At 44.9% G+C, this 17,300-nt stretch overlaps 1 protein-coding gene across 2 annotated transcripts in view; it reads left to right on the top strand.

The window, feature by feature from the left end:
- Nucleotides 1–17,300, top strand: part of CHMP7 (charged multivesicular body protein 7) — a 66,544-nt gene that overhangs the window by 43,391 nt on the left and 5,853 nt on the right. For both annotated transcript variants that reach the window (XM_069766940.1, XM_069766941.1), the window contains exon 11: nt 12,851–12,949. In XM_069766940.1, the coding sequence (XP_069623041.1) occupies nt 12,851–12,949 (99 nt within the window). The remainder of the gene's footprint in view (nt 1–12,850; nt 12,950–17,300) is intronic.

Below are 17,300 nucleotides of genomic sequence, written 5' to 3' on the forward strand. Positions count from 1 at the left end.
CAAAAATAACTGATCGACCTCCCGCTGAGCTGCCCTCATACGACTCTGAGATTCCCCGGTACGATGTTCCCCCAATGCCGCCTCTGCTGCTTTCAACTCCTCTAAAACGCCCTGATCCCGCTCTTTGGTCCTTGTCTTATGTCTTGAGATATCCCTAAACAAAATTCCCCTTAAATAAGCTTTCATGGTGTCCCACACTACATGGCATTCCGCGCTCCCTTCATTAATTTTGAAAAATTCCTCTATCTCTACTCCCACCTTTGCCATGTCCAAAATTTGTAGCCAGACTGGGTGAATTTTCCAACCCGCCCTCCTCAAACCAACCTGACCTGACAACTTTAGAGAGACCCGAACTGGGCTATGGTCTGATAAAATCCTGGGATTATATTCCACCCCGTTTAACAGTTCGTTCATCCTATCGTTACCCAAGGCAACATCAATTCTTGACATCGAGCCGTATGTAGTCGAGTAACAGGAATAGGAATATGTATTGGGATTGCGGACCCTCCATAAATCAATCCAACCAATTTCTCTGAGATAGTTACCAAAGGGAGTGTCATTACCGTCCCTGCGCTGTGATGCGTGGTTACTCTTGTCCCAGTGGTCATTTGCTATATTGTTTACATCACCCACCACCAGAAGGGGGATCCCATCCCAACCTCTTATAGCCTCCAATATGTCCTGGATCTTCCTTCCAGAGTATGGCGGAGGTATATACAATGATACTATGCACATTAAACAGTCAAGGATTTTACACACTAACGTATTGACCATCCGTATCAATTTTAACCTCAACTTCCTCAAATGGGGTATTAGTGTGAATTAAGACTGACACTCCCCTCGCGTAACTAGAGAACGTCGAATGATACGCCTTGCGCACCCACCGTTTCTGTAATATATCAACTTTTTCCTCCACTAGGTGGGTTTCTTGCAGGCAGATCACCGAGGGCCTCTGTTTCAGAAGATACTGAAATATTGCCGCGCGCTTAGTTGCGTCCGCTAACCCCCTAACATTCCAGCTTATAATATTAACGTCCCCTCCCATTTTCTAGAGAAAAAACAATGAGTTAGAGCAGTCTCCTTCAGGTCTCCCCCGACACCCCCCCACCCCCTCCCATCCCCCTTTCCCAACTTCCCCATCTAAAACTCAATAGAATTCAACTAGTACAAACTTTCTTTCTCTGTATGAGAACTGAGAGCTCTTGATACAACCTAGAACTGAGCCCCTTGCAGTCCATCTCTCCCCCTCCCACCGCTATCAACATGAAATATTCTTTGCGCCGCCGAGCACACTATTTCAAACTTTTGGGTGCATTCTGTAAGACAAGTTCAAAAATCACCATCAGGGGGTATAAACAAATGAATGACGAAGTCTCAGCGTCAGTCTCCTCGGCTCCGATCCACGCCAATTTTCTTAGTATTGGTATCTAGCCAGTGCATAGCCTCCTCCGGGTTCTGGAAAAAATGAACACGGTCCAGCGCCACCACCCTGAGCTTAGCCGGGTATAACATCGAATATTTTAGGTCCAGGTCTCGGAGCCGCCTCTTGACCTCGCCGAACCTCATTCTCAGTTTCTGCACCGATGCCGAGTAGTCCGGATTAATGGAGATCCGATTTCCGTCTATGCTCAGTCCGTCACTGATCCTGGCCTTCCTTTGTAGGGTTTCCCGGTCCCGATAGTCCAAAATTTTTGCCAGCAGAGCTCGAGGGGGGGATCCAGGCGGCAGGGGCCAGGTGGGGACTCTATGGGCCCTCTCCACGGAAAAGTGGTTGGTAAGGTCTGCTCCTCCCACCGAGTTTTTGAGCCGTGCCTCAATTTATTCCGTAGGATTATTCCCCTCCACCTTCTCCGGCACCCCAATTATTCTTAGATTGTTCCTACGGGAACGATTTTCCAGGTCATCTGTTTTAAATTCCAGTTCTGCAATGCGCTGAATGTATCTCTTTTCTCTTTTCAACAGTTCATTTGTCTGATCTTCCACACTGCCCACGCGCTCCTCCACCACCTCCACTCTTTTCTCCACTTTACGCATAGCAGAATTAAGGGACTTCATTTCAACTGTTAAATCGTCTACCCTTAGGTTCAGCGCAGCCAGGGCAGATTTGCAGTGTATAACGACTGAGAAAATGTCCTGCAGTGTAGGTTCCCCCACGTTTGATTGCTGCGCGCCCTCAGAGTCCTTAGCCTGCACTGGACTGGCGGTGGGTGACATGTTAGTTGTCTCTTGCATCTCCTGCCTCTTCCCTGGAGAAAGCCGCTCCTCCACCACACTGAGGGTGTCATCCCCTCCTCTCTCCTGTCTCTGCGGGACTTCCTCCTCATCTGGCCCCTCAGGGCCCAGCAGCAGGGCACCCCCCTCCTCTGTCCGAGCAAACCGCTCCAGCCGGGCGATTACCTCAAGCCTCCGGCGGTATGCGGTGCTGGCTCTGGCCGCCTCCTCCTCTGCCACGGCGCCATCTTGGATTTTCGCGCCAGCCGCGGGCGCTGACTGTCTTTTGCGCGGCATTACCGCTCTTCTCCTTTCGCTGCCTCCGGCACTCTCCTCCGTGCCCAGGGGTCCTGCGGAGCAACTTCGCCCGGTTTTCGGCGCTCGGCGGCGCCTTCAAGGGTGAGGATTTAGGAGCGGTGCGGGGAGAGAGATCCGTCGCACGTCCGCTCACATCGCTCGCTAGGCCACGCCCCCCCTGTTAAGCACACTTAGAGACTTGTGTGTTGGACGGTCCCAGGTGGGGATGGACGTCCTGTGTTTGAAGATCCCGGGATTAGGACTTCCTGAAGGGCACATGGGAAGGAGTGTATGCAGTCTGTGATGGCACTGCATTGGGGGAGCTACAGCCCTTCTGAGGATCTGAACTAACTGTGTGTAATAAACTCCCTTTTATCCATGACTTCTTCCTTTCTGATTCTCTTAACCTCTTGGCTCTTACTGAAACCTGGATCCAGCAGTCAGACACCACCGCTGCTGCTGCTTTTTCATATGGTGGACTACACTTTTCTCATACCACAAGATCGGACAACAGAGCAGGTGGAGGAGTTGGTCTGCTCCTATCACCCAAATGTACCTTCCAAGTTATCCCCCAAGTACCCTCACTTTTCTTCCCTTCCTTTGAAGTCCATGCTGTCAGACTCTACATCCCCTTCTCCATGCGAGTGGCGGTGGTGTATAGTCCTCCCGGCCCCTCTCATCAGTTCCTGGATCACTTTGCCAACTGGCTTCCTCACTTTCTTTCCTGTGACATCCCCACCCTCATCATGGGTGATTTCAACATCCCCATTGCTTTTCCCCTCTCGCCATCTGCTTCTCACCACTTATTTCTAACCTCCTCTTTCGGCCTCTCGCAACATACTAACTATCCAATGCATGAAGATGGAAACTCCCTCGACTTGGTCTTCTCCCGACTTTGCTCAGAGGATGATTTCACAAACTCCCCTCTCCCGCTCTCTGACCATAACCTCCTTCCTTTCTCTAGCAAGAACTGCCATCCCGATCAGGTCACCCCCACTTTCCACACTTATAGAAACATACAGGCCATTAACACCCAGAAACTTATGAAGAACTTGCAGTCATCATTGGCCCCAATCTCCTCCATCTCATGTCCTGATTCTTCACTGAAGCACTATAATGAAACCACCTCCTATACATAGGACAACTCGGCACAGACGGTGACAACCGTGTCACACGCTGCAAACACGTTTCCTGCAGCTGTGCTCCAGGTGCGCCGAACGTCTGTGGAGAAAATCTAATCTACCCGAAGATTTCATCCATTATAAGTTCATGCTTAAAACGTGCAACTCTGCCCTTCACCTCTCCAAACAAACCTATTTCAACACCCTCATCACCTCACTGTCCAATAACCCTAAATGTCTCTTTGACACTTTCCAGTCCCTACTCAACCCAAGAGTGCAGGCCCCAACCACAGATCTCCGTGCTGACGATCTGGCCAATTACTTCAAAGAAAAAATTGACCACATTCGACAGGAAATTATCTCCCAATCCCTTCATACCATGCACTGTCCTCCCTCCCCCACTGCATATAGTTCACTCTCTGACTTTGAACCAGTCACAGAAGAAGAAGTAATCAGGCTCCTTGCATCTTCTCGCCCGACCACTTGCACCAGTGACCCCATTCCGTCACATCTCCTCCAGTCCCTTTCCCCGGCTGTCACCTCTCGCCTAACAAAAATATTCAACCTTTCTCTCTCTTCCGGTATTTTTTCCCTCCTCATTTAAGCATGCCATCATACATCCATTACTTTAAAAACCATCCCTCGATCAAAACTGTGCCGCTGCATTTTAGATCTATATCACAGCAGAAATAATAAAAAGTGGGTCAACCTGGAGGGTGACCTTATTGGTGGGGATCCTCAGACAATATTATGGAACACGGGAGGAGGGGGGGTCTGGCCTACCCTTCATGACTAGGAACATGCTCTTGCTCATCCGACAGAGTGGCAGGAACATAAAAACCTCTACATCCCCGGGACCGTTGACCCCAATATATGACAATCCTCACTTTCTTGCAGGACTTCGTAGGGAGACCTATCTGAGTAAGAACAGGGCTTCAAGGCCTATCATACATGACTTTTATCAATCAGACTGGCATCAAGCCCCTACATGAAATATACCAGGGGGAGGATCCTCCCGAGGGCTCCTGGTTTTTCTATGAGCAGTTAAAAAGTTTTATAGGCGCGACATTCAAACACAACAAGTCCATGGGAGTGTTGACCCCTTCGAAAAAATTTGTCTTGCGGGGGAGCCCCCGGTCCGCAGGGTATCCCTGTTATATAATCTTTTTCAGGAGAACTCCAACACATGATTTTCCAACGTTTTTTTCAAGATGGGAAAGTGACTTAGGGGTGGCCTTGTCTCGGGAGGAGAGGGACAAGATTCTACTATTTACTTCTAGGACCTCGTTGTCTGCTGTGTCACAGGAGAGGAGCTACAAGATTCTGTTGAGGTGGTATAGATGTCCTTACCAGGTTCATGCTATGTTTCCGGTGATACCAGATGTGTGCTGGAGATGTAGAGCAGAGAGAGGGACGTATGTCCATATCTGGTGGGAATGCCCACCTATAAAAAAGCTGTGGACGTCAGTCTTTGATCTCTGTAATTATCCATTCGCAAAATACTGCCCACGGTAGAGCTGGCCCTTTTATCTTTATGTGACGTGTCGATCTCTGGGTTCAAGAGGAGTCTTCTCAGACATTTTCTCACGGCTGTCAGGAACTTGATCCCTCGATATTGGAAGCAGGATCGATACCCCTCGGGCTCTGATTTTGTTGCCGAACTGAATGATATCTACAGAATGGAACAATTGATAAACCAGTCCACTGGGGATCCCGATAAATTTTACAACGTTTGGGCTCCATGGATTGTATTTAGGGAGACCCCAGAACTGGACACATGGCTGTCCAGATCTTAACATACATCCGAGACCGCTCGGGTCGCGTCCATGATATGAATGCTGCCCCTTTGCCCCAACCTGCCACCATGGCTTTGATTTAATGTCAACGATATATTGGCTTCCCCACTGCTGCATGGGGACTGGGACCCACCCGTGGGAGGGGCCACGTTCCCTGTTCTTATCACACCCTTCTATTTTTTACCCGCATTCCCCTCTCTCTCCCCTCTTTTCTTCTTTTCTTTAACTTCCTCTCTTTCTAATCGCCTTTATTTGGTGACGTCTTCTATTAAAATAAATGATTCTATATAGCGAGTAATGATTAGTTTTCTTCAATGTTGGTTACTTGATACAATATTGAAAGTTATTATTATTAATTTATCGAAAGTGATAACATTGGCATTGGCCAATAGCACCCGTAAACCGCTGAGACTTTACCTCCATGTCTGAATTACGGGTTGTATCCTAATGTTTTATCCAACTGTGTTTCAGCATTGTTCCATTGTTGTATTGTTTATTTGCTTCAATAAACATGATTTATACAAAACTGTGCCGCTAATTATAGACCTGTCTCTAATCTTCCCTTCATCTCTAAACTCCTCGAACGCCTGGTCCACTCCCGTCTTACCCGCTATCTCTCAGATAACTCTCTTCTCGACCCTCTTCAATCTGGTTTCTGCTCTTTACACTCTACTGAAACTGCCCTCACTAAAGTCTCTAATGATCTACTAACAGTTAAATCTAATGGTCACTACTCCATGCTAATTCTCTTGGATCTCTCCGCAGAATTCGATACTGTGGATCATCAGCTCCTCCTCACTATGCTCTGCTCCATCGGCCTCAAGGACACCGTTCACTCCTGGTTCTCCTCCTATCTCTCTGATTGCTCTTTCACTGTATCTTTTGCTGGTTCCTCCTCCTCTCACCTTCCCCTTACTGTTGGGGTTCCTCAAGGTTCAGTCCTAGGCCCCCTCCTCTTCCCTTGTATACTGCCCCTATTGGACAAACAATCAGTAGATTTGGGTTCCAGTACCATCTCTATGCTGATGACACCCAATTATACACTTCTCCTGATATCACGCCTGCCTTTTTAGAAAACACCAGTGATTGTCTCACCTCTGTCTCTTAACATGTCCTCCCTCTATCTAAAACTGAACTCCTCGTGTTTTCTCCCTCTACTAACCTACCTTTGCCTGACATTGCCATCTCCGTGTATGGTTCCACCATTACTCCCAAGCAACATGCCTGCTGCCTTGGGGTCATCCTTGATTCCGAGCTTTCATTCACCCCCCACATCCGATCATTGGCTCGCTCTTCTTCTAGAATTTGCCCATTTCTTACTTTCGACACTGCAAAAACTCTTACTGCTTCACTAATTCATTCTCGTCTGGACTATTGTAACTCTCTCTTAATCGGCCTCCCTCTTGCCAAACTCTCCCCGCTCCAATCTGTCCTGAATGCTGCAGCCAGGATTATATTCCTCACCAACCGTTAAACTGATGCCTCTACCTTGTGCCAGTCATTACACTGGTTACCCATCCACTCCAGAATCCAGTACAAAACTACTACCCTCATCCACAAAGCACTCCATGGCTCAGCACCACCCTACATCTCCTCTCTGGTCTCAGTCTACCACCCTACCCGTGCTCTCCGTTCTGCTAATGACCTGAGGTTAGCATCCTCAATAATCAGAACCTCCCACTGCCGTCACCAAGGCTTTTCACGTGCTTCGCCGATTCTTTGGAATGCACTACCCAGGTTAATACGATTATATCCCAATACCCACAGTTTTAAGCGTGCCCTAAAAACGCATTTGTTCAGACTGGCCTACCGCCTCAACGCATTAACCTAACCATCCCGGTGTGGCCCATTCAAAAAAGAAACCATAATCAGGTTCCTCGTATCATGTTCTCATTCACTTTATGCAGTTAATAGCCCTCTGTGTCTGTACTGTTACATACTTAGGCAGTTAACTGGTTCATGCAGCTTTACATGAACACCCGAGCCTTACACTATGGCTGGTTCGAACAACGAAAGCAATTGTTACCATCCACCTCTCGTGTCTCCCCTTTTCCTCATAGATTGTAAGCTTGCGAGCAGGGCCCTCATTCCTCTTGGTATCTATTTTGAACTGTGATTTTTGTTATGCTGTAATGTCTATTGTCTGTACAAATCCCCTCTATAATTTGTAAAGCGCTGCGGAATATGTTGGCGCTATAGAAATAAAATTATTATTATTAACTGATGTGTGCCTGCCAGGCAAGTTGGTAATCCCAGTTCGGCAGGTTCCCTGAGGAGAGAGGACTGACGGGAGTCAGCGTGTGGAGCAGGAGCTCCTGGAAGGTAACCCAGACTATGGGGAACTGTGTGCACTGACAGGGGGTCTGTAATGAACTGTGTGGTCTCACACGGTAACTGGACGAAGTAAGGTCCAGCGTGAGTAGAGACTACGAATCAATTTCGTGTGCGCTATATGAGTAGAGACAGTGATATGGTGTACGGGCACCCTTCCCCCCCCCCCCCGGGAACTAGTCAAGGAGGGCTGGTGGGTGTAGTGTCTGAACTGTGAGAAAAAAACGTATATAAAGTATCTAAGTTAAAGCTGCAACTTAATGTCATCTGTTGGTGCCTATTGTGTTCCATTAAGTGTAATGGACTGTGCATAACCCGGTTTATGCTGCATAAAATAAACCTGATGGACTGATTTAGTGAGAAAATCGTGCCCGTGTGACTGAGTCCTGTTGCTAAGCGAGTGTTCCCCAATATACAATTTACAATGCCCAATCTAAACAAAAATAAACTGCATTTATATACACATTATTTACAAACTAGCTGGTGGCCCGATTCTAACGCATCGGGTATTCTAGAATATGTATGTACAGTGGGGCAAAAAAGTATTTAGTCAGTCAGCAATAGTGCAAGTTCCACCACTTAAAAAGATGAGAGGCGTCTGTAATTTACATCATAGGTAGACCTCAACTATGGGAGACAAACTGAGAAAAAAAAATCCAGAAAATCACATTGTCTGTTTTTTTTTAACAATTTATTTGCATATTATGGTGGAAAATAAGTATTTGGTCAGAAACAAAATTTCATCTCAATACTTTGTAATATATCCTTTGTTGGCAATGACAGAGGTCAAACGTTTTCTGTAAGTCTTCACAAGGTTGCCACACACTGTTGTTGGTATGTTGGCCCATTCCTCCATGCAGATCTCCTCTAGAGCTGTGATGTTTTTGGCTTTTCGCTTGGCAACACGGACTTTCAACTCCCTCCAAAGGTTTTCTATAGGGTTGAGATCTGGAGACTGGCTAGGCCACTCCAGGACCTTGAAATACTTCTTACGAAGCCACTCCTTCGTTGCCCTGGCGGTGTGCTTTGGATCATTGTCATGTTGAAAGACCCAGCCACGTTTCATCTTCAATGCCCTTGCTGATGGAAGGAGGTTTGCACTCAAAATCTCACGATACATGGCCCCATTCATTCTTTCATGTACCCGGATCAGTCGTCCTGGCCCCTTTGCAGAGAAACAGCCCCAAAGCATGATGTTTCCACCACCATGCTTTACAGTAGGTATGGTGTTTGATGGATGCAACTCAGTATTCTTTTTCCTCCAAACACGACAAGTTGTGTTTCTACCAAACAGTTCCAGTTTGGTTTCATCAGACCATAGGACATTCTCCCAAAACTCCTCTGGATCATCCAAATGCTCTCTAGCAAACTTCAGACGGGCCCGGACATGTACTGGCTTAAGCAGTGGGACACGTCTGGCACTGCAGGATCTGAGTCCATGGTGGCGTAGTGTGTTACTTATGGTAGGCCTTGTTACATTGGTCCCAGCTCTCTGCAGTTCATTCACTAGGTCCCCCCGCGTGGTTCTGGGATTTTTGCTCACCATTCTTGTGATCATTCTGACCCCACGGGGTGGGATTTTGCATGGAGCCCCAGATCGAGGGAGATTATCAGTGATCTTGTATGTCTTCCATTTTCTAATTATTGCTCCCACTGTTGATTTCTTCACTCCAAGCTGGTTGGCTATTGCAGATTCAGTCTTCCCAGCCTGGTGCAGGGCTACAATTTTGTTTCTGGTGTCCTTTGACAGCTCTTTGGTCTTCACCATAGTGGAGTTTGGAGTCAGACTGTTTGAGGGTGTGCACAGGTGTCTTTTTATACTGATAACAAGTTTAAACAGGTGCCATTACTACAGGTAATGAGTGGAGGAAAGAGGAGACTCTTAAAGAAGAAGTTACAGGTCTGTGAGAGCCAGAAATCTTGATTGTTTGTTTCTGACCAAATACTTATTTTCCACCATAATATGCAAATAAATTGTTAAAAAAACAGACAATGTGATTTTCTGGATTTTTTTTTCTCAGTTTGTCTCCCATAGTTGAGGTCTACCTATGATGTAAATTACAGACGCCTCTCATCTTTTTAAGTGGTGGAACTTGCACTATTGCTGACTGACTAAATACTTTTTTGCCCCACTGTATGTACGTCGCGCTTAGCATAGCCACGTAGTATATAGCACAGCCACATAGTATATACCACAGACAGCCACGTAGTATATACCACAGCCACGTAGTAAATAGCACAGCCACGTAGTATGTAACACAGCCACGTAGTATATACCACAGCCATGTAGTATATAAGACAGTTACGTAGTACATAGCACAGCCACGTAGTACATAGCACAGCCACATACTATATAGCAGCCACATACTATATAGCACAGCCCACGTAACACAGACAGCCACGTAGTATATAGCAGCCAGGCAGTATATAACAGCCCACGTTATATATAGCACAGCGCACGTAGTATATAACACGCATCAGGTATTCTAGAATATGTATCTATGTACTTCGTGCTTAGCACAGTCACATAGTATATAGCACAGCCACGTAGTATATAACACAGCCACGTAGTTTATAGCAGCAACACAGTATATAGCAGCCACATAGTATATAGCACAGCCCACATAATATATAGCACAGCCCATGCAGTATATAACACTGCCCACGTAGTATATAGCAGCCAGGCAGTATATAACACAGCCCACGAAATATATAGCACAGCCCACATAGTATATAACACTGCCCACGTAGTATATAGCACAGCCCACGTAGTATATAGCACAGCCCATGTAGTATATAGCACAGCCCACGTAGTATATAGCACAGCCCACTCAGTATATAGCAGCCAGGCAGTATGGAACACAGCCCACGCAGTATAGAACACAGCCCATGCAGTATAGAACACAGCCCACGCAGTATAGAACACAGCCCTCGTAGTATATAGCAGTGTGGGCACCATATCCCTGTTAAAAAATAAATAATTAAAATAAAAAATAGTTATATACTCACCCTCCGGCGTCCAGCGAAGCTGTGCCGACGCGCGAGACCGCAAAGTCATCTGGGTAATTTCGCAATGCATCTCTGGGAACGGAAGCTGGCGGCAGCATCGCACACATCGGTGGACGTCGGAAGGTGAGAATAGCACTTTTAAAAATTATTTTTAACATATCTTTTTACTATTGATGCTGCGTAGGCAGCATCAATAGTAAAAAGTTGGTCTGGGATGGGGCGACACACTGGCGCTGACTGGAGGGGAGTAGGGAGGGGCCAATTAGCGGCTGGATTAAGCCTGTCGCTGATTGGTCCCGGCCTGCCACGCGGGATTTCAGCTACGCGGGATTTCCGTTAGACAGACAGACAAACAGACGGATGTACCCTTTAGACATTTATATAGATAGATTTATATAAAATATTTCCCATTACACATAAGTATTCTGGTTCTCTCGATGGGAACGAACAAAATATTTGCAAAGTGGATAACATTTATTAAATCGCTTTTACATTTAGTATATTGAACAAATTAATTTATTATAATTTATATTATTTAATTTTACTTTTTTTATTTTTCCTTCATTACTTTTATCAGATTTTTTCTGAAACTTTCATTTTTTCAATAATGTATAGTAATCTTTTATTTACTATGTAGATCTGTAATAAATTTATAGCATAAAGAATGTCTACTCGCATGGTATGCAACTCCATGTAACTTATCCAATGTTCAATCAACGTCTAAAATGAAGAAAAGAAGACGTATAATTCATTAAGTATTAAAAAAAAAAACCCTCAAACATGTCCATATCCTTAAGGCTATGTGCACACGTAGAAAGGTCCACTGCGGATTTTTCCGCAGCAGATTTGATAAATCTCTAGGGCAAAAACAGTGCGTTTTTCCTGCAGATTTATCACGGATTTACCATGTTTTTTGTGCGGTTTCTACTGTGGTTTTCTATCATGGAGCAGGTGTAAAACCGCTGCGGAATCCGCACAAAGAATTGACATGCTGCGGAAAATAAACTGCTGCGTTTCCGCGCGTTTTTCCGCAGGATGTGCACTGCGGATTGCATTTCCCATAGGTTTACATTGTACTGTAAACGCATGGGAAACCGCTGCGGAAACTCAGCAAAATCCGCAGCGTGTGCACATGGCCTAAGGCTATGTACACACGTTCAGGAATGTCTGCAGAATTTTCCCGAACAAAACCAAACTTTTTCTGCAAACAATCCGCATGCGTTTTTTGCAGATTTTTAGCGTTCCAAGTCAATAATATAGCGGCAAAAACGCCAAAAATCTGCAAAATTAATGAACATGTTGCGTTTTTTACCGCGATGCGTTTTTTCGTGAAGAAAAAGGAAGCATGTGCACAAAAATTGCGGAATGCATTAAAAATGATGGGATGCTTACGTATGCGTGTTTTTTTTAGCGTTTTTCCGCTAAAAACGGGCGGAAAATCCTGAACATGTGCACATAGCCTTAATGTTCTAGTTTGGGTCATTGCAGGTGTAGGTGGTCCAACTACATGCAATTTTTTTACATAATTTTAATGCATGTTATGTAACTTGTTGGTCAGTGCCAATGTATATTATGTATTTATTTTTTTAATGAAAAAATCTTGTGATCACAGAGGTCCTGTTATCATGGCCACATGTGATATTTCTGTACTTCATTACTCTGCACTGTCTCCTAAGGGTATGTGTCCACGTGCAGGAAATGCTGCGTGTCTGACGCTGCATAGAGCCGCAGCGTCAGACACGCAGCGTCCAGATGTTACAGCATAGTGGAGGGGATTTAATGAAATCCCGTCTCCACTATGCGTGGTAACACGCACGCGGCGGCCCTGCGACTCTGGACATGCTGCGCGTCTTTTCAGATCGCAGCATGTCCGTATATCTTGCGGCGACGCTGCGTCGCCGCAAGATATAGCACAGGGCCCTATGGTGGGGAGCGATGATGCCGGATGTGTGCTGTGAACACATCCGGCATCATCGCGTCCCAGAAAGGGGGCGGGGCTTACCGCAGAGCGGCTAAGCCGCTCCGGCGATACCGCCGGCCATCCTGAAAGTGGACATATACCCTAATAGTCTCTGTTCCTTCTAGCTCTGGACATGAGTGGGATGCTTTCTGCCCTTCCAGATGTCCCCAGTGGTCCCGTCACTGGTTATCCAGCACATCCCGCAGTGGGACGGAGTACTCAAGGTGAGGTTTTCTATAGACAGGACTGTGATATTTTAGTAATAAAACTGCCTTATGACTAAAACTGCATACTAGACTGAAATACAAGTTAATGATTACTTATTAGCGCCAATGTATTCCATAGTGCAGTACAGAAATTGTCACCATTTACGTTAGTTCCTGACCCCAGACACGCTAGGATCAATTTCGCATAGAGAGAGCATACAGTGTCCATGCAGATGCTACCGTTGACCATTGTGACGCCCTAATAAGACTTGCAGAACTAGGTGACGCCCTCGAGAAACTCTACGTTCAAAGTGCATTATGTTCTCTGCATTCCTGTATGTGGAGCTGCGGCTTCTGAGCTCAGTGGGTGTTCCCTATGATCCTTGTTTGCAGGCTGTAACCACGGAGCAGCAGCTGCATTAACTCTACACACGCTGATCTTGATTGGAGCGCCATTTAAAAGTAGTATGATATATAATCTACACTGCTCAAAAAATAAAGGGAACACAACAGAATATAACTCCAAGTAAATCAAACTTCTGTGAAATCAAACTGTCCACGTAGGAAGCAACACTGAATGACAATCAATTTCACATTCTGTTGTGCAAATGGAATAGACAACAGATGGAAATTATTGGCAATTATCAAGACACACTCAATAAAGGAGTGGTTCTGCAGGTGGGGACCACATCTCAGTACCAATGCTTTCTGGCTGATGTTTTGGCCACTTTTGAATGTTGGATGTGCTTTCACACTCGTGGTAGCATGAGACGGACTCTACAACCCACACAAGTGGCTCAGGTAGTGCAGCTCCTCCAGGATTGCTAACAGACACAGCAAACCTTCTTGCCACATCTCGCATTGATGTGCCATCCTATTGGCCAATTACGGTCAACTGTGGAGTGGTGGGATAACGTTCACATTATGAACGTTCACATTTTTTTAAATCAAAAAACATGTTAACTAAGTACCGTATATTATTTTCATGCACTATGCTATTTATTTATTTACTGCAGGGTATTTCATCATTATGTTTCGATCTTTGCTTTTTTTTCTGTTCAGTGGCCAGTGTGAACGTGCGCTTACACGCTGCTTGCACACCAGTTTATATCCCAGTTCATAACTTTGGGCTTTTGTCATTTGCTATAGAAGAAAAAAAAAAAACATACAAACAAACAAAAAAAAACCTATGGGACACCAGTGTTGAAATAGGTATGGTGTAGATAAAAGGTTAAAGCGGATCGGTCACTAGATGTCAATGAGGCTTACTATTAAAATCCATTTCAATGGCTGTTAATCCAGAGCTTAAAATGAGTATTTTCTGAGTTCGGCTAGATCTGCTCTCATTAACGGCTAATTTTAATATTACTCACAAGGATTATACAGCCGTTCTGACAAGGAGTATTAAAATAAAGTATGCCAGTCTTATCAGGCCCAAGATATATAGAATAGATCTGTAATGTGAAATCTGGGGGCAGATCCACTTTTAACTCCTTACCGACAAAGGGCGCACAATACGCCCTACATCAGGTGCGCTGTATTTTATATAGCTGGCCACGGTCTCTAACAACCGCGACCAGGGTCTTTAACAACCGCGACCAGAGTGACGCTGCGGTCGATCTCTGTCCATCTTGGTGCTCCCATTAATCCAAGCCTGTGGCTGGAGAATGTTAATTTCACCATAAACTGAACATTATTGCGGTGTCATGAACCTTAGCAGAACAGAAATAAAAAAAGTTATGGCTCTATGGAACTAATAAAAGCATAAAATCTATTTTAAAAAACTGTCCACGTCATCATTTAGATTTATCTCGGGTTTTAAATATCTAGCTAATGATTCATAAACTAAGGTGGTAAGGCGTCTAGTCACAAACTAGTGATTCATATGCAAATACCCTATTGAAGGCTCCAGGCAATAGCAGAAGTTCTGTTGTCCGATATTTCCTCTAACCTCCCTGTAGGCAATGTACAGGTCCTTCTCAAAAAATTAGCATAGTGTTAAATTTCATTATTTACCATAATGTAATGATTACAATTAAACTTTCATATATTATAGATTCATTATCCACCAACTGAAATTTGTCAGGTCTTTTATTGTTTTAATACTGATGATTTTGGCATACAACTCCTGATAACCCAAAAAACCTGTCTCAATAAATTAGCATATTTCACCCATCCAATCAAATAAAAGTGTTTTTAATAACAAAGAAAAAAACCAACAAATAATAATGTTCAGTTATGCACTCAATACTTGGTCGAGAATCCTTTGGCAGAAATGACTGCTTCAATGCGGCGTGGCATGGAGGCAATCAGCCTGTGACACTGCTGAGATGTTATGGAGGCCCAGGATGCTTCAATAGCGGCCTTAAGCTCATCCAGAGTGTTGGGTCTTGCGTCTCTCAACTTTCTCTTCACAATATCCCACAGATTCTCTATGGGGTTCAGGTCAGGAGAGTTGGCAGGCCAATTGAGCACAGTAATACCATGGTCAGTAAACCATTTACCAGTGGTTTTGGCACTGTGAGCAGGTGCCAGGTCGTGCTGAAAAATGAAATCTTCATCTCCATAAAGCATTTCAGCCGATGGAAGCATGAAGTGCTCCAAAATCTCCTGATAGCTAGCTGCATTGACCCTGCCCTTGATGAAACACAGTGGACCAACACCAGCAGCTGACATGGCACCCCACACCATCACTGACTGTGGGTACTTGACACTGGACTTCAGGCATTTTGGCATTTCCTTCTCCCCAGTCTTCCTCCAGACTCTGGCACCTTGATTTCCGAATGACATGCAAAATTTGCTTTCATCAGAAAAAAGTACTTGGGACCACTTAGCAACAGTCCAGTGCTGCTTCTCTGTAGCCCAGGTCAGGCGCCTCTGCCGCTGTTTATGGTTCAAAAGTGGCTTTACCTGGGGAATGCGGCACCTGTAGCCCATTTCCTGTACACACCTGTGCACGGTGGCTCTGGATGTTTCCACACCAGACTCAGTCCACTGCTTCCTCAGGTTCCCCAAGGTCTGGAATCGGTCCTTCTCCACAATCTTCCTCAGGGTCCGGTCTCCTCTTCTCGTTGTACAGCGTTTTCTGCCACATTGTTTCCTTCCAACAGACTTACCATTGAGGTGCCTTGATACAGCACTCTGGGAACAGCCTATTTGTTGAGAAATTTCTTTCTGGGTCTTACCCTCTTGCTTGAGGGTGTCAATGATGGCCTTCTTGACATCTGTCAGGTCGCTAGTCTTACCCATGATGGCGGTTTTGAGTAATGAACCAGGCAGGGAGTTTATAAAAGCCTCAGGTATCTTTTGCATGTGTTTAGAGTTAATTAGTTGATTCAGAAGATTAGGGTAATAGGTCGTTTAGAGAACCTTTTCTTGATATGCTAATTTATTGAGACAGGTTTTTTGGGTTATCAGGAGTTGTATGCCAAAATCATCAGTATTAAAACAATAAAAGACCTGACAAATTTCAGTTGGTGGATAATGAATCTATAATATATGAAAGTTTAATTGTAATCATTACATTATGGTAAATAATGAAATTTAACACTATATGCTAATTTTTTGAGAAGGACCTGTATATACATAAATATATTACACACAAATCTTTGATGTTTAATTGTAAGGAGTTTGCCGACAGCCCAGTGACTTCAAAAGTAGGGCTGGTTCCTATGACTCTGTAAGGACCTTTTTTGGAGCGTCACTGAAGAATCAGTAGCTGTAGGAATAGAAAGCCGGCTGTCAGAGATGTCCAACCTCCCCATAGAGAAGCCTCCCTGATCTCTGTAGACAGCATTCAACAAGTGGGAAGCAGTCCCAGATCTACCGTGTAGCCAGGAAGCTTAATTTCCCTTGTAACCAGGGTTAATCAATCATCCCGAGTTACAGGGGAAATCATAAATAATAAGAAATCCTTTAAATGTTGAAAACAATTCCAACCCCTCAAGTTTTTTATGACCTTATATGAGAGCACAATAATAATAATCTTTATTTTTATATAGCGCTAACATATTCCGTAGCGCTTTACAGTTTTGCACACATTGTCATCACTGTCCCCGATGGGGCTCACAATCTAGAATCCCTATCTGTATGTCTTTGGAATGTGGGAGGAAACCGGAGTGCCCGGAGGAAACCCACGCAAACACGGAGAGAACATACAAACTCTTTGCAGATGTTGTCCTGGGTGGGATTAGAACCCAGGACCCCAGCGCTGCAAGGCTGCAGTGCTAACCACTGCGCCAATCTTTAGAAAGAAAAAAAAAGAGCAGGGGGAATAAAAAAAAAAAGCCACTACAAGTGCAAATAGCCATTTCCTGCCCTGTCCCAGAGGAGAAAGAAACAAAAACATGTCAGATGCATAAAAATTATC

This window comes from Ranitomeya imitator, chromosome 4, assembly GCF_032444005.1.
Source record: "Ranitomeya imitator isolate aRanImi1 chromosome 4, aRanImi1.pri, whole genome shotgun sequence".
Taxonomy (NCBI): Eukaryota; Metazoa; Chordata; class Amphibia; order Anura; family Dendrobatidae; genus Ranitomeya; species Ranitomeya imitator.